The sequence below is a fragment of the Lactuca virosa genome, chromosome 5, assembly GCF_052849685.1.
Source record: "Lactuca virosa cultivar CGN04683 chromosome 5, Lactuca_virosa_CGN04683_v6, whole genome shotgun sequence".
In the NCBI taxonomy this organism is placed as follows: domain Eukaryota; kingdom Viridiplantae; phylum Streptophyta; class Magnoliopsida; order Asterales; family Asteraceae; genus Lactuca; species Lactuca virosa.
The window spans coordinates 451999572-452024737 of NC_136430.1; the positions used below are offsets into that span (position 1 = coordinate 451999572).

The 25166-nt window shown below is 36.2% G+C and overlaps 1 protein-coding gene and 2 long non-coding RNA genes across 3 annotated transcripts; 1 reads left to right on the forward strand and 2 right to left on the reverse strand.

Annotated features, from left to right (window-relative positions):
- Positions 1-2321: 2321 nt before the first annotated feature.
- LOC145114444 (uncharacterized) lies at positions 2322-17745 on the forward strand. Its single transcript, XR_013711012.1, has 4 exons — positions 2322-2536; positions 15624-15722; positions 15843-15955; positions 17595-17745. It is a non-coding gene; the product is annotated as an uncharacterized LOC145114444 (long non-coding RNA).
- On the reverse strand, positions 4019-6276 carry LOC145116068 (putative pentatricopeptide repeat-containing protein At5g52630). The gene is made up of 2 exons (XM_079052434.1): positions 6006-6276; positions 4019-5953 (listed from the first exon to the last, which is right to left on the reverse strand). The coding sequence occupies exons 1-2, from the start codon at positions 6193-6195 to the stop codon at positions 4212-4214; spliced, it is 1932 nt and encodes a 643-aa protein (XP_078908560.1). The 5' UTR covers positions 6196-6276; the 3' UTR covers positions 4019-4211.
- On the reverse strand, positions 6419-7393 carry LOC145116448 (uncharacterized). The gene is made up of 2 exons (XR_013712094.1): positions 7104-7393; positions 6419-6633 (listed from the first exon to the last, which is right to left on the reverse strand). It is a non-coding gene; the product is annotated as an uncharacterized LOC145116448 (long non-coding RNA).
- Positions 17746-25166: the final 7421 nt, after the last annotated feature.

Genomic DNA, 25166 nt, shown 5'->3' on the forward strand with positions numbered 1-25166 from the left:
GCAATAACAATAAAAATCCAAGTCTTCTTTAACCTTGAGAGCAAACGTCACAAGTGTCACGCCTCCAACGGTTCACACTCAAACTAAGCAAGAGGATGAGAGAGGAGAGAGGAGGAGAAGCTCTTAGAAATTCGGTTATCCTTCTGGGATTCAGAGTGGCCGAAAATCACAAGCCCTATGGGTCTATTTATAGTGCAGATAGGATACACTAGATAACCCTAATTTGAATAAAATATTATTAATTCAAATTGGTAATTATCCACATCTTTAATTATCTACTTAGGATAATATAAAACCCTAATTATCCTTAGTAAAATTGTCCACCACCTTCTAGGAAGGTTCTGGAACCCCTTAACTATTCAACAATTGCACTTAAGTCCCTACACTTTCAATTAATTCTTTTAATCCCAAAATTAATTCAAATTAATTTCTGATTAAATATTAACTAAATAATATGATTTCTAATTAATATATTATTTTCATAATACATTAATAAATAATTTATTTCAATTTATTAATCAAATAATAAATTCATCATCTCTCCAGATGTCATCCTGTCTAGTTGCTAGTTATGATGGCAACCCAAAAAGACTGTGCTACCATCAATTCAAGTATATACCTAGTTATGGGCTTAGACACCTAATCCAACAGTTTCTGGGGCATCTTGTCAACCAGAACGGTATTCTGGTCGACCCGGCCAAGGTCGAGGCGATGATGGGATGGGAGGTTACTACCTGAGATTCATTCAGGATTTCTCCAAGCTAGCGGTTCCTCTAACTCGATTGACAAAGAAGACTGTCAGGTTTCGCCGGGGGCTTGAGCAGCATGCAACTTTAAGACTCTGAGACGGAGATTGTGTGAGGCACCGATTCTGACCCTGTCGGAGGGTGTTGAGGACTTTGTAGTTCATTGTGATGCGTCGGGATGTAACTTGGTGTGTAGATAGGTGCTTGATTTGCAGGAAAGTCAAGGTCGGACATCAGCGGGCTCACGACAAGATGTTGTCGTTAGACATTCCCGTTTGGAAATGGAAAGAGATTACCATGGGTTTCATTACAAAGTTGCTTCAGACAGCGTGCAGAGTGGACTTGATTTGGGTCATCTTGGATTGATTGATCAAAAGCGCTCATTTTATTCCGATTCAAGAGAGTATATCCGCAGAGAAGTTGACCGATATATAATCAGGGAGGTTGTGGCACATCATGCGGTGCCGGTTTCAGTGGTTTCAGACAGGTATATCCGGTTTTTACTTCCAGGTTTTGGAAGTGCTTTCACGAGGAGTTGGGTACTCGTCTGCACTTCAGCACGACTTTCCACCCACAGACTGATGGACCGAGTGAACGGACTATCCAGACCTTGGAGGATATGCTTCAGACATGTGTATTGGATTTCAGTGGGAGTTGGGATACGTATCTCCCTTTGGCGGAGTTTTCGTATAACAACAGTTATCATGCAAGCATTAATCGCCTCCTTTTGAGATACTCTATGGGAGGAAATGCAGGACCCCGATATGCTGGGGTGAGGTGGGTCAAGAGTCATGGGGAGTACCGAAGTTGTACTCAAGACCACCGAGTTGATTCAGCAGGTTCGGAGTAGACTTCAGACACCACAGAGTATGCAGAAGAACTATGCCGACAAGCGCCTATCATACCTAGAGTTTCAGGGTTGGGGATATGGTTTTCCTGAAGGTGTCGCCTTCAAAAGGTGTCATCCAATTCAAGAAGATGGGCATGTTGGGCCCCATGTACTTCGGTCCTTTCAGAGTTTTGGCCCTGGTGGGCCGGGTTGATTATCACTTGGATCTTCCCGAGAAGCTTAGTCAAATCCATAACACGTTTCATGTCTCGCAGCTGCGAAAATGTTTGGTTGATGATTCCGCGATGGTTCCATTGAAGGATATTCCAGGTGGATGATCGCCTGAATTATATCGAGAGACCGGTGGCGATTCTTGATCGGAAGACGAAAACCTAGAGGAACAAGGTTGTTGAGTTGGTGAAAGTGTGGTGGCAGCATCGTAAGGGTTTAGAATGGACGTGGGAGTCGGAGGAAGAGATGATGGAGCACTACCCTGAGTTATTTGCGGCAGCGAACTTCGAGGACGAAACCTGATTCAAGTGGAAGAGAATTGTAATATTCACGATGTAGGAGTATGTTCCTTTTATACCCTATTTTTAAAATTCTTTTCATTTTGGTCCCTAGCCTAGTAAGCTGAGCGTATTAGCTCGAAGATTGGACGTGGAGGCACCCCACGTACGCTGGGCGTACGTGGGAGTATGTTGGGCGTACGCTAAGCAGGGGAAAACCCTAATTTTTAGGGTTTGTGCCCTATTTAAGCAACTGATGTTGCCTTGGGTGCATCTTATGTGCAACTTCCACTCCTCAAAACCCTAAGATCGAAACCCTAATTGCCATTTGTGAGATTTGTGCTTGGAAGTGAGTTTTGGTGATTTTAAGGAAGAAGAACACTTGGCGGTTGCTTTGGTGTGGCTTGAGCTTGTAGATCTAGATTTTTCTCATCATTTCCAGCTTCATTGAGGTATAAATCTTTGAACTTGTTCCTTGTTTGCTTAGATCTACTCTTTATGAAGTTTTGATCCCATTTTGGTGATATGTTGAGATCTAATGGATTCCTTCCACTCCAGAAGTTAGGAGTTGCTTTTCTTGATGTTTCTGAGGTCCTTAGTCCATAAAGTTAGCATCTTGATGGTTGTGGATCAATCATGCATGTCCATAAATAAATTGATCTTGGACACTAGACGGTTTATGCCTTTGTTGTGTACTTTTTTCAGTCGTCACATAAATTATTACTCTTTCTCCTGGTCATACATGTTAAGCATCACCATGAAGTTTTCATCAGAATCGAGTTTAATAAAACATTATTCTTTTGCATGCTTGTCAATAAAGACTATTGACAAAACAATATCGTTTTTTGATGGATAATGTTTTTTCACCTCTTCAACCGGTTGATTCAAGTTATATGAGAATATGTTTATATAGAGAGTTTTTCTAAAGCCGAAACAATACACTTGCCTACATGAGTTCCTGGTAAACCGAAAAAAGCCTTCATATTTCAGTTTAAGCTTGTATTTCCATGTTACTTAATTATCGGGGAGTGATCACTTATCTCCCATCTCAGTGTATCAATCTCATCATCCATCAAAATTAATCGAATGCACTAATAGCAAGAGATGGAGAAGAAACTCTGTTTTGTGAACCAAAAGTAGTAGAACGTAGATACATAATTAATTGAATGCAAAGTTAATCTAATGAAAATTACAATTACTTCAAATAAGATGACAGACCTATTGTGATTAAGAAGATAGAACGATAACAATAGATGGAGGAGAAACTTTGTTTTTTGTTAACCAAAATTAATCCAACACAGATAATAATTGAATGCAAAGTTAATCTAATGCAAATTACAATTACTTCAATCAAGATGGCATACCTATTGTGATTAAAATTTGCGACCTGTCGAACTGATTAGCATGGAGACAAGATACGCTAACGAAGAAGATGATTCCTATATAAGGGGGGCTTAATCGAATTAAGAGATAGGATTGTGTAATATGTTATGTGATTTAGTTTGAGATTTAATTAAGGGTTAATTTGAGATTTAATTAGGAAATGGTAAATCGGTAAACTAATATATAATTTTGATTATTAGATAAAAAAATTAATAAAAATTGATATAATTCTAATTAAAATTTGATTTTGGATATTGATGTAATTTTTATAGTTTTAGAGGGATATACACGTAATATTAAAGTATAAGGATATTGATGTAATATTCTGTTTTTATAATGTTTTTATAAGGACATGAATGAAATTTTCCCTTTCTTCAAACACCTTGATTCCACTTGGCCAAAAACCATTTAGTAGAAGACTGCCAATATTAGTGTGTGGAATAAGAGTACTTACTATCGAGAACAAAATGCCAACAAACTCAAATACGCTTGGGAGGACCGGAAGTTTGGCTCTCGCCTACTCGTATCATGATTGACAATAAGGCACCAAGAAATAACCCAAATATTTTATTAAATTCCATATGAATCAAACATCAGCAAAAACAAGCAAACATTGTTATCAAACTATAGGTCAAATGAAACGTAACAACAATTTTCTTGTAGATATGATTTTCATAAAACAAAGACTTCCACTTAATGTCAGAATAATCATTGCACTTGTAATAATCATTACTCCACGATCCCTCACCAATAATCCCCACAAGAACACACACCATCTTTAAAATGATGGTACCGATTTAAATCTCTACATACAATCTCCCTCTTAGTAATCTTGGATATAAACTTAATTGCAACATGACAATCCTCACAAACCCGAAGATTTTTCGTGATCAAAAGTCTACTCTGAGGTGGTGTACTAATCAACCCAAACGCAATCGCTAGCCTCTCACTATGCCTACACACCATCCCCATCTTCTCATCATCCTCCACATCATGAAACACTGGTGTAGTGTTAGGAACATATCCCGCTTCACTCATCAACTTTTCAACCCTTTTCAATTCCGCATCTATCTCATCGGACAACGGATGACTCGTATCCCCCGAAAGAAATGCGTTGATTTTATTGTTGACTTCAATCCAACTACACGCGACATCCTTTTTAAGTTCCCGTTTTGTCATTAGCTCCCGAAGCTTTTCCACCCCTGAATACCGCCCGACTTGCGCGTAAATATTCGACATGATCACGTAGTTTCCAGGTTCATCTGGTTCGAGCTCAGTCAACTTCTCTAACGCAAGTTCACCAAGCTCGATGTTTCCATGGAATTTGCAGGAATGGAGCAGTGCACCCCAGACGCCGGCGTCTGGGCTGACTGACATATTCTTGATCATGTTATAAGCTTCGTCTAATCGACCATAATGACCAATTAGATCGACGATACACGAATAGTGTTGAACGGTTGGTTGTATTTTGTAATTATGGATCATTGATTCGAAATATTCTCGACCTTTTTCTAGTAAACCACCATGGTTACAAGCGGAGAGAACACCAACAAAAGTTATGTGGTCGGGATTGGCTTCACACGTCATTTTTTCGAACAAATTTAGTGCTTCGGTTGCATGTCCATGCATTGCATACCCTGTAATCATGACATTCCAAGAAGCAATACGTTTTTCTGATAATTGATTGAAGAGATTTATGGCTACCTTCACGTATCCACTTTTGGCGTACATATCAACAAGTGCGGTTTTTACTTTATCTTGGAAGTAAAACCCTTGTCTCCAGCTATACCCATGAAGCTCTCTTCCTTGTGGAAAGGCTGCCATGGAAGCAGCGGCGGAGATGGTGGTGACAAGAGTCGCAACAATTGGTCTCACCATCTTTGAGGCCATTTCACTGCACAAAACCAGGCAGTCTTCAAGATGATTGTTTTGAGCGTATGCAGCAAGCATGGAGTTCCATATGACAACATCTCGTTGAATTATTTTATCAAACACCTGCCGTGCATTACTCACGTTTCCGCATTTTGCATACATATTGATTAAACTTGCACCCACAAAAACATCCATTTCCCATCCGGTTCTCACCATGTGGTCATGAACATTTCGCCCCACATCGATGGCACTAAGATTCGAACATGCTTTGAGAACATACGTAAATGTATAATTATTAGGAAAAATGCCGTTATTGATCATTTCATAATATAGAGAAATCGCAGCATTGTAAGGGCCGTTCCAAGCATACTCACAAATCAAAACGTTCCAAAGAAAGACATTTCGTTTAGAAATTCTGTCGAATAGTAGGTGGGCATTAGACACCTGGTTGCAAGAACAGTACAAATCAACAAGCTTACCACATAAAATGGTGTCGTTTCCAAGACCATTTAAGCAAAGATGTGCATGAAGCTGCCTACCTGGCTGAATCGCCCTTCTAGCAATGAATGTTTTTAAAATATGTTGGTAATCTAATCGAGAACGATTGGTCAGGTGGAGCTTCGGAGGAAGACTAATCTAATCGAGAACGATTGGTCAGGTGGAGCTTCGGAGGAAGACGATGATGATGGGTTGTCATAGTCGGTGTTGTTCGTGAGTGATATAGTGATTGACATTGGTGTCGTGAGTTGGATGAAGAATCAGAATCAACGATGGTGGTCAGAGAGGAAAACATGAGTTTGTCATGTGAAAGAGTCCATCTCTTGAGTTTTGTTGTCACTTGAACTCGAATTAGCATTTTGGCTTATGGTTCAACTAATGCATGCAATAGTGACCATTTCTGCAAACTCATGTAGTAGAAGAGGTAGACCAAACGTCTGCAATCTGCAACTATTTTTTTTTTAAAGGCTACAAACTGCTAAAAAATAAATGATTTTTTTTAACTTCAAAGACTTTGAAAAAAAGATTAATAAACAAATTTTGACAATTACCATCACATTATAGAGCAATAAAAATTATCATTTTGATGACATTAATAAACAATTTTATCATATAATGAATCAAAATAATCATAATACATTATTACATTACAGAATCTCCTAAACTATCCAAACATCAAACTCCATGCTCTAAATCACATTATTCATATGTGAAATACTTTACATTGCAAACCCATAACACAAGTAACAGCAGGTAGCTCTTTGGTAACATGCGCCTTCTCAGCCGATAATATCCCCTTTTTCAGTAATCAATATTTTTTTTATCATTTAAAAGCCTTGCAGATGTAGAAAGTGCAATCTTTATCATCAACAATACTTATCAAGCTAAATTATTTACATTTTCAGCAAATTATATGCATTTTCAGCATATAAATCTGATTTTCGACAACTATGAACATCTAATTTTAGTTAAAATATGATTTTCAGCAACAATAACATTAGATTTCAACATTTTCAGCAAACTATATACATTTTCAGCAAATATAACATAAGATTTCAAAATTTTCAGCAAATTATATACATTTTCAGCAAAGTATATACATTTTCAGCAAATATATCTGATAATCAGAAACTATGAACATCTAATTTCAACAAATAGATCCCATTTCGAGCAACTATGATAATCTAATTTCATATTTGAGCACCAACAACAAACCCTAGAAGATATCATCTGATTTCAGGGAAATAAACTTGACTAACAACGTACCGGTGGAAGCAGACGTCTCCGACATTGGTAAAGATGGTGTGCGTTACAGTAGGCGTCGACGAGAGTGAACGTAGGCAGATTAGACGTCCGGCGACGTTGCTGAGCAGAGCAAAGTCCATCTGCGAGCAATGAACGACATCAACGAGGTGGTCGGCGCCGAGGCTATCACCGGAGTCGAAGAATTCACGGGCATATAAGGTTTCAGCGATCTAGGTTTCGGGGAGGAAGGTTTGTGAACAGGGAAATCTGGAAACGTAACGGGAAGGACGAAGAGTCTTTTTTTTTTTTTTTTTTTAAGGCCTTATATCAAAATATATCTTGAAATATCATATTTATTCTTCGTAACTTTAAAAATATCGTATTTGTAAAATTTCATTTTTTTTAAATATTTTTAAAACTTTTTAACAAGTTTTCATGTTTTTTAGTTATTTTATTTTTATAAAAAGAAGTTAATTGACTATATTACCCTTAAATAAGAATATCATTTTGAAATAAAATGGATCCACCATATCATCCTCACTATCCTAACCCATACACTCCATTCTAAATAGACACATATACAGACGACGCACACATTCAATATTCACGCATAAGTCTGATCACAACTCCCTTTTAGTCTTCCTTCTTTCAATCGGCTATAAGCAGTAGTAGTAGCAACATATTTTGATTTTAAGTTCCAACTCCACCCCATTTTATTTCCAGTTATGCCCCTATTCCAATTTAGCCTTCGCTTCACCCCAGTTAATTTCCAGTTATTCCCCTCTTCCAATATAATAGCCTTCGCTCCACCCAACTATATTTCCATTTATGCCCCTATTAAACTAGTATTCTTTTACATCCCCATATATATATATTTTTTTTACATTTATGCCTTGTTAGACAAGTGACAAGTATGAATTTGGTTAACTTATAACCGTGTAAATTCAGTGGCCAATTTGTTATGTATTTGCTAAAAATATCGATGTATTTTCTCAAAAAAGTGGTAAAAAATTATCTAATGCCATTTGCATTTAAAGGGTAGAAATGACATCATGCATTTGTTATGACCTTATGCATCTGATAAAAAAAAAGTAGTGATACACTATTTTGCATTTAAAGTGGTAAATTATAGTAACGTAGTATATGCATCAAGAAAGAAATAGAGGAAGGAAATTTGATCTAGATATGTTAAATTCGTAGAAAAAGATATCTTGTTGATCAACCAAATTGATTGCATCAAAATGGGAAATTGCATAATTCACAATAAAACTCATGAATTCTTGTATGTTACGAATGATTACTTGATCATAATACAAAGTTATTGAAACAATGAAAATACATTGCACAAACAAGCCAATTCCTTTCCATCTAAATTGTCAAAAAAATTTCTTAAAACTTCATTGGTTCTTGATATTTCTGGAGTAAAACTTCTTTCTTGATCCATGTTTATTTCATCTAAAAGGCCCAAAAAACTTATTTTCCCTTTATTATGTATTGATTTACTGATTCAATTCAACACCCATATCTATATTTTGCCTTGAAATGAATAGTGTGCAAAGAACCATAGAATCTGATTAATCCAGCCATCCGGTGTCGATGTTGGAACTCCCCATTCTTGCTCAGGGTAAGCAGCATATGCATATCAGAACTGCAGCTCGGTTGGGTCTTTTGGATAATTCGGATTGGTTGGATTGACTAATTGAGGGGAAACTGACTTCCATTGACGAAATCGTTCAGACAAGTCAAGTAACTTCTGTGATCTTGTAAAGTTGTTGGAATCCATGAACAAGATTCAACCTAATTACCGTTGCTATACTCACCAGAGAATCAAGAATTGAGGCCGATTTAACCACCAACGAATTTGGAATGATGTCGGTGGTATTATCAACAACCGTGGTCATGCATCGTCTTCTCCTGGATACGCTTTTAGAGTTCAGGGAGGTTAGGAATTAACACCATGTTCCCGAGTCGAAATTAACGAGGGAAGAGAGAGAAAAGAAGAGAATTGGAGAGAAAGAAAAGGAGTCACGAGTGTTCTAGAATTTATTTTTTTGGAGTGATTTAAGAAGAAAGAAAGAAAATTACAGCATTCTCTTCTCTCCTAATCTTCCTCCCAAATTCGTTGGAGAAAAGAGAAGAAAAAATCCCTATGATTACCAAACTACCTCCTATATTCACGCACAACATCATAGGAAAAAAAATCATTGCTTCTCTCACAAGGGTATAATTGTCCACTTTTAATTTTCATTTTTTCTTCTTCCAACTCAGGAACACAAAGAAAAATAATTTTCTTTTCCTTTCTCTCAAAACTCGGAAACAGAAAAATACACTTTACTTTCTTTTCTTTTCCTTTCTTTTCTCTACGTATTTCTCTTCTTTTTTTTCCTTTCCTTTAAATGAAACTCGGGAACATGGTGTAAGACACTTTGGGCAATATGATCAAAAAATAGATATGTGAAAAAGTTTTATTATCAAGGGCAATATAGTCTATTTATATTTTTTAAAAGTTAAAATGATTATAAAATATAAAAACAGATTAAAACAATTTTAAAAAATGTTAAGTTATTTTTTTGGACAAATACGATATTTTAGAAGTTAAAAATGGTAAATATGATATTTAGATTTAAGGTCGGATAAATACAATATTTTAAAGCTTAACAAAAGTATATACGAATTCTTTTTTTTTTAAATAAGGTCTAGGACAAAGGTCTACCCGTCCGAAGATATTGATCTAGGTCTTTTGACGCTCAGACGTCAAAATGTCAGCAATATTTAAAAAAACCAAACATACTTCAAGGCTCCATAGACGTAGATGTGTTCCCGCTCACAAACATAAGCGCTTAAAAAGGTATTTTTCTAGAAAACAGACAACGAGTTGGTTAAAACCAAATACTGTTTCATATGCTATATGTATAAGCATCATTTGGTTACCTATAATAAATTTAAGAGACTTAATAACTAGATGACATGATATTATCACATAAATAAATACACTCATTTATAAAAGCTATATCGATCATCTCCGACATAATATCTATATACGTAATTTACGAAAACTAGTAAAAAAACAACTCAAAGCTTATTCACACAACAAGAAAAACATTCATTGATGTTACTAGGGTTGTGCATGGTTCGATTTTGAGTTTGGACCCAAACCGAATCCAACCCATAAATGGTTGGTTTCTGGTTTTTAGAACCCAATAGGGTCGGTTTCTAGTCGGTTCCGTTTCTTGGGTTCTAGAGGCGGTTTTTCGGTTTCCTGGGTTCAACCTATAAACTCATGAGTTATGGGGTTAAACCCATGGATTTTGGGTTTTAACCCATTTTCCAGAAATAAAGAAGAAGTTAAATACTTTAAAAAAACACCAAATTAAAGTTAAATACTTCAAAAAAAAACACATGATTCATACGACCACATTTGTTTGTACATGGTAGGACAGGAGAACCCTTAACTTTTGGGTGTCGAAGGAACATTACAGAAACACCACTTTCCAAATACTTAACATTATTATCCCACCTTCAATACAAAGAGAAGAATCCGTAAGCATAGATTAACAAGATGACGTCAACTGTGGTGGGAGAAGAACCCGTTTGTGAGAGGAGATGACGACATTGGTTAGTCCAATAAATTCTGGAGTTCTTCCTAATCCACCACCAATACAAAGAGATGGTGTAATTTTATGCCGATATATATATATATATATATATATATATATATATATATATATATATATATATATATATATATATATATATATATATATATATATATATATATATATAGTCAAGATCAAATAAGAAGGAAATTTTTGGTAGGAAGGTAAGAAGTTTTTTTTCTACATATTTTTTTCGCGAACAAACAAAATGAATCATTAGATGATTCATTTGTAAGATGATTCACAAGAAAAAATTCTCAAAGAAAAACATCTCGATGATTCATTTATACAATGATTTTGTTGTTATTCACTAAAATTGTCATAAAAGTGAATTTTTTCTTAATTTATTTAAAAATGAATCATAAATATGTTTTTTTGGGAATTTTTTCTTGTGAATCATCTTACAAATGAATCATCTAGTGATTCATTTATTTTGTTCGTCAAAAAAATATGTAGAAAAAAAACTTCTTACCTTCCTACCAAAAAAAATTTCTTACCGGATCCGATTAGGTCCGATTAAGTCCGACTTTGACCTGCGTTGACCAGATCCGATTAGGTCCGATTAAGTCCGATTAATTCCGACTTTGACCTGTATTGACCAAACCCGATTATAGTGACGAATTAGCAATAAATCTCATCGGTGGAGGTCCGATTAGCGATTAATTGCCGATTAATCAGCCGATTAGGCCGATTTCTGCAACACTGATATATATATATATATATATATATATATATATATATATATATATATATGTGTGTGTGTGTGTGTGTGTGTGTGTGTGTGTGTGTGTGTGTGTGTGTGTGTGTGTGTGTGTGTGTGTGTGTGTGTGTTCATATATTTTAACTAATTATTGTGTGGATGTAGGAATGATTGTGGGCCAATCATTTCAAAAATTTGATTAAGGGTATAATAGTAATCTTAGCACACTTAATTATGGTAAATATTTATAACATTTAATATCTTTAAATCGGGGGAATTAGTTTCTCAACCCTAAAAACCCATCGATCATTTTTTCCATTAAACCCTGTTGACATCAGTCTCTTGATAAAATCCAGGTATTCCTGAATTCGTTGTGACAATATTAACAAGCGGATGCTTCATCAGACCCACAATCGTAACAACATCATCATCTCCATTTCTAAATCGTTCTCTCTATCTCAAATCCTCCAAACTATGTGCTTGTTTCATCGAATACCCTCTAGCTAGCAAAATCATTGTAAGAAATAAGTTGCATATGCTCAATCTCTACAAATATATGTCCAATTGTGTATCGCTATTTGAATCTATATGCACTCTATCTCTTCGATATCTTCTTAATTTACACCGATGGTATTCAAATCACAACTGTTAAATATTTTTTTTAGTAAATTCAGAGCTGCATCGTTCCATAAACTAATACAAATTAGGTTATCATGAAATTCATTCTCTCTCCATCTCTAATATTAGATTTTGGATTCATTTTATGTATATATATTCCAACTTTCGAACTTGAATCATAGATTTATCGTACTCTACAAGTGAAAGCTGTTTAAAGAAACAATTTTCAAAATGTGGGGAAATAGCTGAAGGTATATATATATATATATATATATATATATATATATATATATATATATATATAGTAGTAATTGATTGAAGTAGACAAAATTGCAAATTTGGTCCCTGTGGTATGTCAAAACTAGCACGTTTGGTCGAAAATGGGTTTGGCTTGCAAGGATGGTCCAATAGTTTCATTTTGTTGCAAGTTTAGTCCAATGACTTAACAACCGTTACCAAGCTCCCGTTACTTTACCCATGCCCCTCTCACTTAAGGGTATTTTAGTCCATTCATCCCTGTAATCGTTCCCGGTAAAGCTAAATAAAAGCAGTTCGTCTCCTCCTCAATAAAGTAAATCGTCGTTCTTTAACCAAGATCAATAAAAGCCCTAGACACAAAATCTGTTGTGTTAGTTAAGTTGCGATTTGGTGAGATTATCGGTGGATGAACATACCAATGTGGCACGTAAGGTTGTTAAACACACACTTCAACCCCAAGGTTTTTTATGATACGTAATTTGCCCTTTTTCATCTTTTGATTTCTTGAAATTTTTTGATGTAACTCCACCTGAAGTGTTTTTTTTACTTGTTTTGAAGATGGACACCCAACATTGTTTACCATTAAGCTGTACCATGGAGGCGAGTTCACTAAGTACCCTGATGTTCGTTACATTGACGGAACTGTAAACTATGTTGACATGGTAGACATAGATGAGTTTTCAGTTCATGAGCTCGATGCAATCATGAAAGGTTTCAGATATGGGGTTCCTCCTGTTATATACTACCATTTTCTTGTGCCTGGTGGAGACTTCCACTTTGGTCTTCGCCCTTTAGGAAATGATGAAGATGTTGCAAACTTTTCCCAATATGTCAGTGAGCACAAAGTGATGAAGGTATACACAGAACATGGTGAAACAAAACTACTCACCTGTTTCTTGAATCCTAAACCTGTTACCAAGGGTAAACCTGTTACCAAGGTTACCCTTGTATAGTTAGATGAACCACATGAGGATGTGCAACACAATGATGAAGCTCCTGATGACCAATCAAAGGAAACCCCTGTGATGACTACACCTACTGATGTGGTGCCCACTCAACCAAACCAACTTGAAATCCAATTCAATGAAGTACTTCAAGTCGCATCCTTATCACCTGAATATAATAGGAGAAGGGTTACGAGCAAGGATGGAGTGATGGCATCTTGTAGTAAGAAAATATACTTTGATGGTATTGGTGAGACTGAGCAGATAGCCAAAGACTTTGTTGAGGCAGCTATTGATTTTGATATTGGACTCTACCAACAAATACTACAAAGCAATGTTGATGGAGTCAATGGCCCTAACATGCATGATGTCAATGAACCTCAGATGGATGAAGAAAACTAACCTCAGATGGATGAAGAAAACCAACCTCAGATGAATGGCTTTTGGGATTTTGACTATCAAACTGATGCTTGTGTCCAAGATGGAAGTGAAAGCCAACCTCAGTCTAACATGGACAGTAATGGAAAACAAAGTGTAGTGAGGTTGAAAGTAAAGAAGGAAGTGAAACAGAGCAGGAAGATGATAGTGATGATAGTGATTATTGGGTGGGTGAAGATAATGTAATTGAAGATGTTGAAGTTGATATGAGGGATTTTAACATGAGCATTGATACAGAAGTAGAGTTCTTGGATAAAAGGATTAGGAATCCTAGACAACATGAGAGTGATGAAGAAGCTGATGAGTTAGATGTTATTGACAATGATGCTTTTGATTCCATGGATGAGGATTCTGATCAGGACAGGAAAAGAAGAGCAGTTTTGAAACAACTAAGTAAGGAAAAAAGTTGTTCTTTAGATGAGGTTCATAAGTGTCATTTTAAAATAGGTCAAAAGTATAACAGTAAGCAGGAGTTGAAAGAGAAAATCAAAATGCATGCATTGGAAACAAAAAAGAATATTGCATTTAAAAAAAATGACAAATGCAGATTGAAGGCCATATGTAATGGAGTTGTGGCATTTACTAATGATGGAGTTGGTGGACCTACCCAACCTGAGATTCATGATCATGGCCCACATGGTAGTGGGAAACTAACAAGAAAGTTTGTTAGTGTGACATGTAGTAAGTGTGGAAACAAAGGTCACAACTCCAGGACATGCAAAGGTCAAGGAGGGACTTGATGGACTATGTTGGTTTTATCTTTTATTTTGACTATGTTTGACAACTTCGTTTTAATTCCTACATGTAAGATGTCTTTTGTTGCAATAACTTTGTTTTCAATTAACTTATGGCATGTATTTTGAAGATGGTAATAGGTATTATGTGTTTAGTATGCTTTTGTGTTAACTACATATGGATGCATGTTATGTTATCTTTAGCAGGTTATGTATGAACAACAGAACAAATCCATAATTGGTCAATAGATACCAAATTTTCATTACCATTAATTTGCATTACAACAATGTTCTACATTTGCAAAAAACTAGTTAAACCAGACACATATACCCCTAACCTATTACAAAAGATAACCATAACATTTGTGGACTTACAACAAGAACACCAACACAACAACAAAACAAATCCAGCTATAGACTAGGTAATACTTCAACATGGTTCCTTGTTCTTTGATCTTCACCACTTCTTTTTCATGCTTACTTGCTTGATCTTTTATATCATCCACTGCTTTTCGTAGCTTATTGATTGTCCTATGCAGCCCTGGTATTATAACTTTGGAACGAGCACACATGGGTTCATCATACCACCCAATAAAACCACATGATGAATTCTTGAAAAAAGGAAGAAAGAAACATTAGATCATCAGGGAGCATTCCTCAAAAACAAACTGTAACATACTTACCGGGTCAGGACATCCCCAAAATCGGCACCCTGGGTTGTTATCTGTCCACGATGTCCGAACTATCGCCCACTTTCTGCAAAAGCACATCACCATTGTCGATGGAGAATATGAAATCACAAAGGGGGTGATCGATGGAGAAGATGAAATCACAGATGGAGTGATCGTTAGGGCTTGTTGTTGGAGACGAGAATAGAGACGTTGAAGTCTCTTTATGTACTAAATAATAGTAAAATAATAAAGGGGCTAGATGAATGGACTAAAATACCCTTAAGTGAGAGGGGCATGGGTAAAGTAACGGGAGCTTGGTAACGGTTGTTAAGCCATTGGACTAAACTTGCAACAAAATGAAACTATTGGACCATCCTTGCAAGCCAAACCCATTTTGGACCAAACGTGCTAGTTTTGACATACCACAGGGACCAAATTTGCAATTTTGTCATTGAAGTAATTCATTTTGAATCTTTAAAATCAAAAGCTAACTCTTTTTATATGATCTTGAATTTTGTGTAGTTAAAGGATGGAAATACAAATAAATCAAAAGGGTGTGTGTTTGTTTAATACACAAATCAAGAAGATGCCATGAGTGCCCTAGAAACCATGGATGATAAGGTTTTTGGGTTTTTTTTCTTTACTTTTATATTAACATTATTTTTAAGATATTAAATTTAAAATCCTTTTTCTTGAGTGAAATTAAAAAAAAAACATTCATAAATTGACTTGTTTTTGCAGCATCTTGATGGTAGAGTAATATTGGTGGAACTGGCGAAACCTATGACTTGTGCTTCATCAGGAAGACCATTTCTTATGTCTATTCAGATTGTTCCTACCCCCATCAATATCAGGTTTATTATTCTTACTTGCTACAAGTGAAGTTTTTAGACAAAATTACAAGAATGGTCCCTGTGGTATGTCAAAACTAGCAACTTTGGTCCAAAATGGGTTTGGCTCGCAAGGATGGTCCAATAGTTTCGTTTTGTTGCGAGTTTAGTCCAAAAATTTTATAACTTTTTATAATGACGGATTTGCCCTTGGTATTTTCCCTTTTTCAATTTTTTTATTACAAAAATCAAAAAAAGAAAAAGAAAAATAATATATATATCTCTCTCCCTTTTATCTCCAACTCGTCTATCTCCCTCGTTTCGCACTTCTCCGGCGAAGAGAGCCACCACAGTCGACTGTGGCAGCTCCTCTGGCTCCCCTGTCGTGACCCACCACCATCCAACATCCCAAATCCAAATCCACAATGAGTGTTCTTTGTTCTTGATTTTGGATCGGAAATAAAACCCAAATCCAAAAGTTGAAGGTAGGTACGTTCTTGGTTCCAAATTTGAAACGAAGATGAAAAAGGGTAGATCTGAAACAAAATCCACACACAAAACCTTACCCGAAACGAAAACCAACCATCGATTCGAAGAGAAACGAAAACCCACCATTGATTTTGGATCTGAAATAAATCACTACACTTGTTGCCTCCATTTTTTCTTTCCTGCCGGCGAGAATGAAGAGAAAGGAAGCTGGTGGTCGGAGGGAGTAGCAGCATTTGGTGGCCGGAACTCACAACAACAGCGGTGGCAACAAGCTGTTTGGGTGGCAAAGCGACGAGAGGAGCTGGGTTTCCTCCTTAGCGGTGCAGTATGACTGGAGAGAGGTGACAAGGGTGGTGAGATCATGTACGGTGGTGAGAGGTGGCGTTGAGCGACTGGGACGGGCGGAACAAGGCTGGCAGTCGACGAGCTCACATCCGTGTCATTCTCTCGTCATCGTTGCAGATTCTAAGGGGGGGTGTGGATGGAGAAAGTCGGGAAAGGCAGTGGTGGTGATGTGACAGGCGAAGAGGTGGTGGATGTTCACGGTGGTCACCACAGCAACACCACCGGTATCAAAACCACTGGTGCTCCATTCTTTGTTTGTGAAATAGGGACGAAAGGAAGAAAGGAGATGAATCAAGAGAGAGAGAGAGAGAGGAGAGAGAGATAGAGAGATTTTATTTTTGTTTTATTTTTAATTGTTTTTTAATTGTTGTAATAAAAGAAAAGTGGAAAATAAAATAATAAGGGGCAAATCCGTCATTATAAAAAAGTTCATATGAAATTCGACTAAACTCGCAACAAAATGAAACTATTGGACCATCCTTGCGAGCAAAACTCATTTTGGACCAAAGTTGCTAGTTTTGACATACCACAAGGACCATTCTTGCAATTTTATCAAGTTTTTATACAAAGTGTTATAAATGTTAAGTTTTTTATACAAAATGCTGTCATTTTTTTAATAACAATTGTTTTTTTTCATGTCATAATGCTAGGAAAAGTTTCGTTGCAAAAATCTTGATGCCTTGAGTACTATTAACAAGAAAAATGACTTTTTTTGTTCTTTCTTATGTCAATTTTTGCATAGAATGTCCAATATTTCTACATCTTATTTGTTAAGAGTTGTATGTATTTACATTCGTGAACTTCATTATTTGTATGTGTTTTGTTTCAGGACCACTCAGAATGTAGCAAGGTTGTTTGGAACAACAATGATGGGTGAAAATTAAGAGACAATTTGATGACAATCGAGATTCACCACACCAATAATACGAATGAAGATTCTTTCAAAATGACTTACTATAAAACATTGTATGGTTGTAGAATGTGACAAATTTCCAAGAATGACATTATATTTTTATAGAATGTGACTATAAATTTGTTTTATTTGTTTATATTTGGACACTAGTTTCTTGAATTTTGTTAATAGATGATTATTCTTTAAGAATGTTCTTATTCTTCAACTCAATGCTCAAAATTTTGATATTCTTCAATATGTTCATTCAATCAGAATATGTATTCTGTCAGAATATGAAATCTGTCAGAATTTGTATTCTGTCAGAATATGCATTCTAACAAAATTAAAATTAAATTAATTTAAAAAATCAAAATACAAAATTAACATAATAAAAAATACCTTAAGCTCCGAATTTTTTTTTAAATTTGTGTTTCCTAATTTGAAAGTAATGGAAATGTATAATTTTACACTTCTTTTAATTAAATTGTATTATTCTATTTTTTAGTTTAATAATATGGGTAAATGACTTTCTTAAAATAACTAAAATGATTGGTCCATAATCATTCCTACATCCACATAATAATTAGTTAGAACACAATAACATAAGCCTATAATATATATATATATATATATATATATATATATATATATGTATATATATATATATATATATGGGTCGGTTTTTGGGTAAAAAACGAAACCGAACCCGATTTTCCGGTTTTTAAAAAATTCAAACCTTAACCACCGGTTTTGCTTCGGTTACGGTTTTTTTTTGTTTCGGTTTCGTCGGTTTTAATCGGTTTCTCGGTTTCTTGGTTCAGATGTGCTCTGTAGCACCTGGTTCCTGGTATGTATTTCATTTATGTAATTTTTACATTTTTGGCTTGGGACTCGGCGAGTTGATGGCCCAACTCGCCGAGTAGAAGCGGGATAGACAGCGGGGTTTAAGTATGGGACTCGTCGAGTCGGATCCTGGACTCGACGAGTAGGCTCTGTCTGGATAAAAACCCTAATATGAGGGTTTGCACCCTATTTAATCATCTCATTCAGCCCCCACTCGTCCCTATTGCTCCTAAAAACCCTCCCTAGCAAACCCTAAGTGTTTTGGTGCAAGATTCAAGGCTTTTGAGTGATTTTGTGGATTTTGATCACAAGGAAGAAGGAAGAGCATAGAAGGATCAAGAGGAGACTGAAGGATTCGATTTTGGTGCACCATTTGCTGTTCTCAGAAGGTATAAAGTCTATACCTTGCTTGTTCTTTTGTTAGATCCCTTTTTGGGGAGATTTAGGGATTTTATAAGTCATTCTTGGTAGCCAACCATGATTGCAAGCATGGTTGGGGGTTGAGGCTTCGGATCTAGGTCCATGGAAGGGTCACAAGGCAGTTAGGGGTTGCTTTTACACCCATGGAAGGCCCCATGCATCTTAAGAGCTTCTTTTTGGGCATTTTAGGCTCAAAGTCCCATGCATGCACGTAAAGTTTGTAACTTTACGTGCTAGATTGAATTTAGGGACCTAGATCTATCATTTGGACAAGAGTTGCACTCCAGAAATCGAAAAAATAAGACTTGGACTGCATCGACTCGGCGAGTCGTTCTTGGGACTCGGCGAGTCCGAGGTTAGACTCCCCTTTTTCTGTTATGGTTCTTGGGAACCAGTTGAGTGAAAGAAAGTTTTTAGAGGGTCCAAGGGAGTGACCCAAACGTATTGGGATAAGCCATAGTCCTGGAGTTCATAGGACTCGACGAGTGCACGAGCAGACTCGGCGAGTCCAAGGCAATCTCCCAACTCTTGAAGATGAACTCGACGAGTTGTTCATACAACTCGGCGAGTCGAGGATAGGACGTGTTCATAGGTTGAAGATGGACTCGACAAGTGTTCATACCGCTCGGCGAGTCGGATGAAGGTTCATCCGAGGTTGTGCTAAAAGGAGAACCCGTCGAGTCGTTGCTAAACTCGACGAGTAGGGATGTGGATGAGGACAGTTAAAGAAATAGGGACTCGACGAGTTGACAACCCAACTCGGCGAGTCGGGTCAACTGGAAGTTGACTTTGACTTTGACTTGGACTTGTTCTGGGGGTAAAATAGTCATTTTACCCTAAGGGTAGATATCAGATTCTGATTAAGTGTTTTGTGGGGATTATAGCCGGAGGATTTCCGGAGCAGCAGCAGTCAGAGATTCCCCACACAGATTATCAGCAGCTACTAGTTTGAGGTGAGTTACCTTCCAGTAGCGGTGGGTCTACGGCCACAATGCCGGCCCACCAGTAGGAGTTGTATGATTGATGATTGTCTTTGTGATATTCATCTAGGTTTGCTACTACCTGATATGTTATGTGCTAGTATGATATGATGTTAGCAGTAGGGGAGATAGTCCCCAAGATTCCCGATCGATAGGGCCGAAGGGGGTAGTCATACCCAGTCATGCTAGATGGAATATGATTATGTGTTACATGTTATGTGGTAGTAGTGGTGGGGTGAAATAGTCCCCAGTATCCGGTCGAGAGGACCGAAGGGGAGGCCAGCACCCAGATATGCTAGGCAGTATCCGGTCGAGAGGACCGAAGGGGAGGCCATCACCCGGATATGCTAGGCAGCATCCGGTCGAGAGGACCGAAGGGGTAGGTCGGGCACCCAGATATGCCTGACAGTATATGTATGTTATGTGATTGTATGGTATGCGGTACGATGGGGGAACTCACTAAGCTTCGTGCTTACAGTTTACAGTTTTGGTTTCAGGTACCTCTTCAGCGAAGGGGAAAGAGCTGGCGCGATAGCGGCACATCATACACACACGCATTGATTTTCCGCACTTGAGATATTCTGGGATTGTACTCTGACATGTTGCTATTATATGTTTTGGGTTTTCAGACATGATACATTGATTCACAAAATGATATATTGTTACGCAGTTTTCTTATGAATGTTTTATAATCCGTTAATTAAAATGAAATTTTTAGACTCGAAATTTGGGATGTTACATGCTCACCCCTAGATGTTACATAAACATATCATCACCTAGAGTTGAACTTGTTACATTTACAACTTTGAGTTTGTCATAAATTATTGACTATAACATAATATAATGACTTGTTGATGATCTGAATTAACTCTTCCCTATAAAGCAATGAGACAAAATTATTAAAGCATCTTTTAATGTTACTCTCAACTAAGCAAACATGTTTAACCGTAGAGTTCTGATGAGATTTAATGCATTAGTGATTTTGGTATGATCGAACCCGATCTTCAAAACTTTTAAAAAAAATCACATTTTCTTGTCCTTAAACTTATGAAAAAGAATAAATTTTACCTGTCGGGTTTGAATAACAAATAACGATAGACAAACCACTGAAAAAATGAAGAAAATGTTAATATTTTTAAAAAATGATTGTAAATTAGGAAAGTCAATATTACTATACATGTGGAATGTGGAATAAGAGTACTTACTGTTGAGAACGAAATGCCAACAAGCTCAAATACACTTGGGAGAACCGCAAGTTTGTCTATAACCTATTAACCTACTCGTATGATATATATATATATATATATATATATATATATATATATATATATATATATATATATATATATATATATATATATATATATATATATATATATATTAGGTTATAACCCGTGGAAACGTCGGTATATTTAAAATTTATATATAAATAAAAATAATAATAAATGTAAAAAAACCAAGATATTGTCGATTGTAAGTAATTATGAATTAATTTGTTAAGCAAAATAAAATAATAATGTTATTAGGATAAGATTTTGTATTTTCAAAATTTGGATTGAATTTGATTTGTTATAAAAAAAAGGAAATCATAAAAATCATAAAAAAATGTCACGTGTCAAAGAAGCATTCTAAAAAACTGACACGTGTCATTTTTAGGTTTCATTTATTAGAAGAGGTATATATATATATATATATATATATATATATATATATATATATATATATATATATATATATATATAGAGAGAGAGAGAGAGAGAGCCACAATATTTGTTAATAGGGTGCTTAACTCATCAAGTCAAAAAGAAACAGTCATATATATATATATTTATCTTAAAAATCTTAAAAAAAAAAAAAAAGGTAAGCATATATCGTGACTACATTAGGCGAGACCCATAAAGCAACAATATATGCAAATCCAAATCCAATAAGGGCAATTTGATCTTCTGGTTTACAGTTCAAATGTATATAATAAGAAAAAAAAATAACACAATAGTCCTATAATCTTTTTGGTTTTGGCCGAATCACACCATTAACTTAATTTCTTGCTTTTTTTTAAAGGAATAAAGTACATTTTGTTGGGTTTATTTGGCCATTTTTTAAGATATAAATGGGCAACATGGTTACCCCTTGCTATGTCATTTAATCTCTCTCTCTCTCTCAAGAACATGCACTCAAGACACTCCATTTTTTAGGTTTGTTTTACAAAATAAACACCCACACTCATGAATCTAAAATCGTTTTTGGGACTGAAAATCCCAGAAATCGAAATGAAATCATTATTCTTCAAACCATTTTTGGAAACAAAATAAAACCTTAGAGTGGGAGGTAGCCGAAGGATCATGAAGTTTAATATCTTCTGGCAGTGGTGGTGGCACAAACATGCTATGACATCTTGAATCCAGTTAAAATATATTCTTTCACACACCCATAAATCCATCCAATCTACTTATACACAAAACAACTAAGAACAAGATTATTGCTTTTCCGGTGACCATGTACAACAAGATTTGGGAAGCCGGAATGGTGAAATTACCTCTTTACCCAATCGGTTTTATCTTGATAACCACATTTAATAGCATGTATTGCTTGCTTCGAAAGGTTAACATTAGTAATGATCTATCTTCATCATTACCTTTCAAAAACAAAGAGTTTGGTTCTAAATCAACCTTCGTTAAAATATAGGATCATATCCATACAGAACTCGTCGATTGAAAAAACAACCAGTCCCCACGTGAACCGGCCCCTGAATCCCAGGCCTTTCAAGTTAATCTATACAAAATATAAATGTCAAAATTTGATTTTTGAAATCCCAACAAGATCGAAATTTGAATTTGAAAAGTTTTAAGTTTGACTCTGTAAAATTAAGAAACGCACATCGAAGAAGACGATATTACGATATATCGATCGTTTAAATCAATCCCAGCATATCAATCATCTTTCCATAAGTACCACAAGATGTCGTAGGAAAGAAACATGGATTCATCATCTTTACCCAGCCATATGCATCGGTTTTTTAAGGGAACATGCATTGACGATATCAGATCGACCTTACATGCCTTCACCAAGAAGGCTTGGTTGACTGAAATACAATAAAACCCCATGAACATGTAAATCAACTCAGGTCAGATCTCATCATAGAGAAGGGAAAACAAAGAATAATTGAACTTCGGGAACTGAGATTAATAAGATTTACTTCAAATTTTAAACTTCTCAAAATGCAACTAACCTAGATTGAGTAATCGATTAAAAACTCATAATTGGATTGGGAAAACAAAAAAGGGGGAAATGTACCTCCAATGGCAGAAACAATGTACTTATGCAGAGGTGAGTATAAGGATTGTTTGCTAAGGTCATCACTTAGCCATCCGTTATACCCACCACTAACCACTATAGTGGTGGGTGTCACATCAGCACCGCACTCCTTAATACTAACCATGAGATATCTACCACTAAACACACCACTCTTCTTCATTTTTTAAATTAAATTAAATTTAAAAATACATTAAAAACATATATTTTTTTAAATACTAGTTTTTCATTAAATTATAATACCACATTACATTAATAATTGCATTAATTAAAATAAAAACATAACAATAAAACTAAAAATAACCTAAAAATACCAAAAATAACTAAAATTAACTACCCCTATTCCTACGTCGGACTCGAATGGACTCTTTCATCGCGAAAAAAGCTACAAGTCTTCGCCTTCGAGGTCGTTCGCTTTCATTTTCAAGATTTTCATATCGGTTTTTGTTTGAAGCGACGCTTGTGCCTCTTAAAATGATGTTTTTTTCCACCCGATTCATTATCTCGACATTGTTCTCTTGAACTTGCACATATCGATCAAATTTGTCTCCAAAATGATCCATAACACTAGATGTTGGAGACGTCAAAGCCACTTTTTTTCTTTATTTCTTCCAACGGGCCGGCGAAGAGGTTGCTCGTTTTCAAGATCGAGCGGATCATTGTTGATGTCGATGTATGTTCGTCCGTCCGATTGTTGGGAAGTCGCATTCGGGTTTCTCGAACGCTTTGAGCCGGAAGAGGTTTGTGAAGTTCCTTTAGTTTGTTGTATCCATTTTGGAGCGTCTTTCAGTTTTAGCCACACTTTCACATAAGCAAAAGCTTTGCGGGTTGGCGTTGTTTTTTCAAATGGTTCCAAGGCCACCTTGAAGACATCGAAATCGTTTGTCCCGCTTTTGCACATGTTTTGGAGGTTGTTGTAAATTACTCCAAATTCGGTGCATTTTAGTCGAATATCGCACCACTCAAAGCTAATTTGATCAGGATTTTGACTTTCACTTTCTATTAACTCATAGAACACGCTTCGAAATTTCTCCCAAAAACAATTGTAGGTTTGATTATCTCCTTCAATTGTGTCTTGGGAAGCTAAAACCCACGCGTCCGCTAGCTTTTCTTCTTCCTCTTTTATCCATGCCACCCTTTCTTGGGTAGTAATGGGTCATGCCAGTTTTTTCCTTTTTTTTGTTTGAGGTGGTAGTGGTGAAGGTTGCGTTTCCGAAACGAAATCTGGCGAATGAGGTGGTTGTGATTGTTGTGGTTGTGAAGGTGGTGATTCTGACGATTGTGGATTGAATTGTTGGAATTGTTGAAATCGGTGAAATTGTTGTTAAAGGTCGGGAAATGTTGGTATTGTTATTGGAAAAGCGGTGTTTGTTGGATAGGGGAACCGTTTTGAAGCAAATTGAAAAAACTACCTTGAGGTGATTCCATGGCCGGGAATCGGCGAGGGGTTGTATCTAACGCAAAAGCGTTATCAGGTTTGCGATTTCTAAAGTTTGGGGTGTATTTGTAACATCCCAAAATTTTCAACCAATTAAAACTTTTCAAAACAACACATTTACTAATAAAAGTGTTTACAAAAGCATTGTTTCCAAATAATTATATAAAAATGAGCGTCTCCTAAGATCAACAACATAAAATCAGGATGTGTACTGTCACACATTCGCCTTGCTTGCCACAGTCCTCTTAAGTACCTGAAACCATAAACCAAAAATGTAAGCACGAAGCTTAGCGAGTTCCCCCAAAATATCACTACATAAACATAACAAATAACATATACAACATCATTTCGGGTCCAATCAACCATCAGGTTGGAATACGCCATGCCCAATCAACCTCCGGGTCCAATCATCATCGGGATGGAATACCCAGGTTGGAATGCCACTATACAACGGGTCCAGTCATCCTCGGGATGGAATACCCTCGGGCCCAGTCAACCATCAGGTTGGAATGCCCC

Coding starts and splice junctions, on each gene's coding strand:
- LOC145116068 (XM_079052434.1), bottom strand. CDS start 6,195: ATGCTAATTCGAGTTCAAGTGACAACAAAACTCAAGAGATGGACTCTT. Junction 5,954..6,005: donor TCATCATCGTCTTCCTCCGA/AGCTCCACCTGA, acceptor CTCCGAAGCTCC/ACCTGACCAATCGTTCTCGA.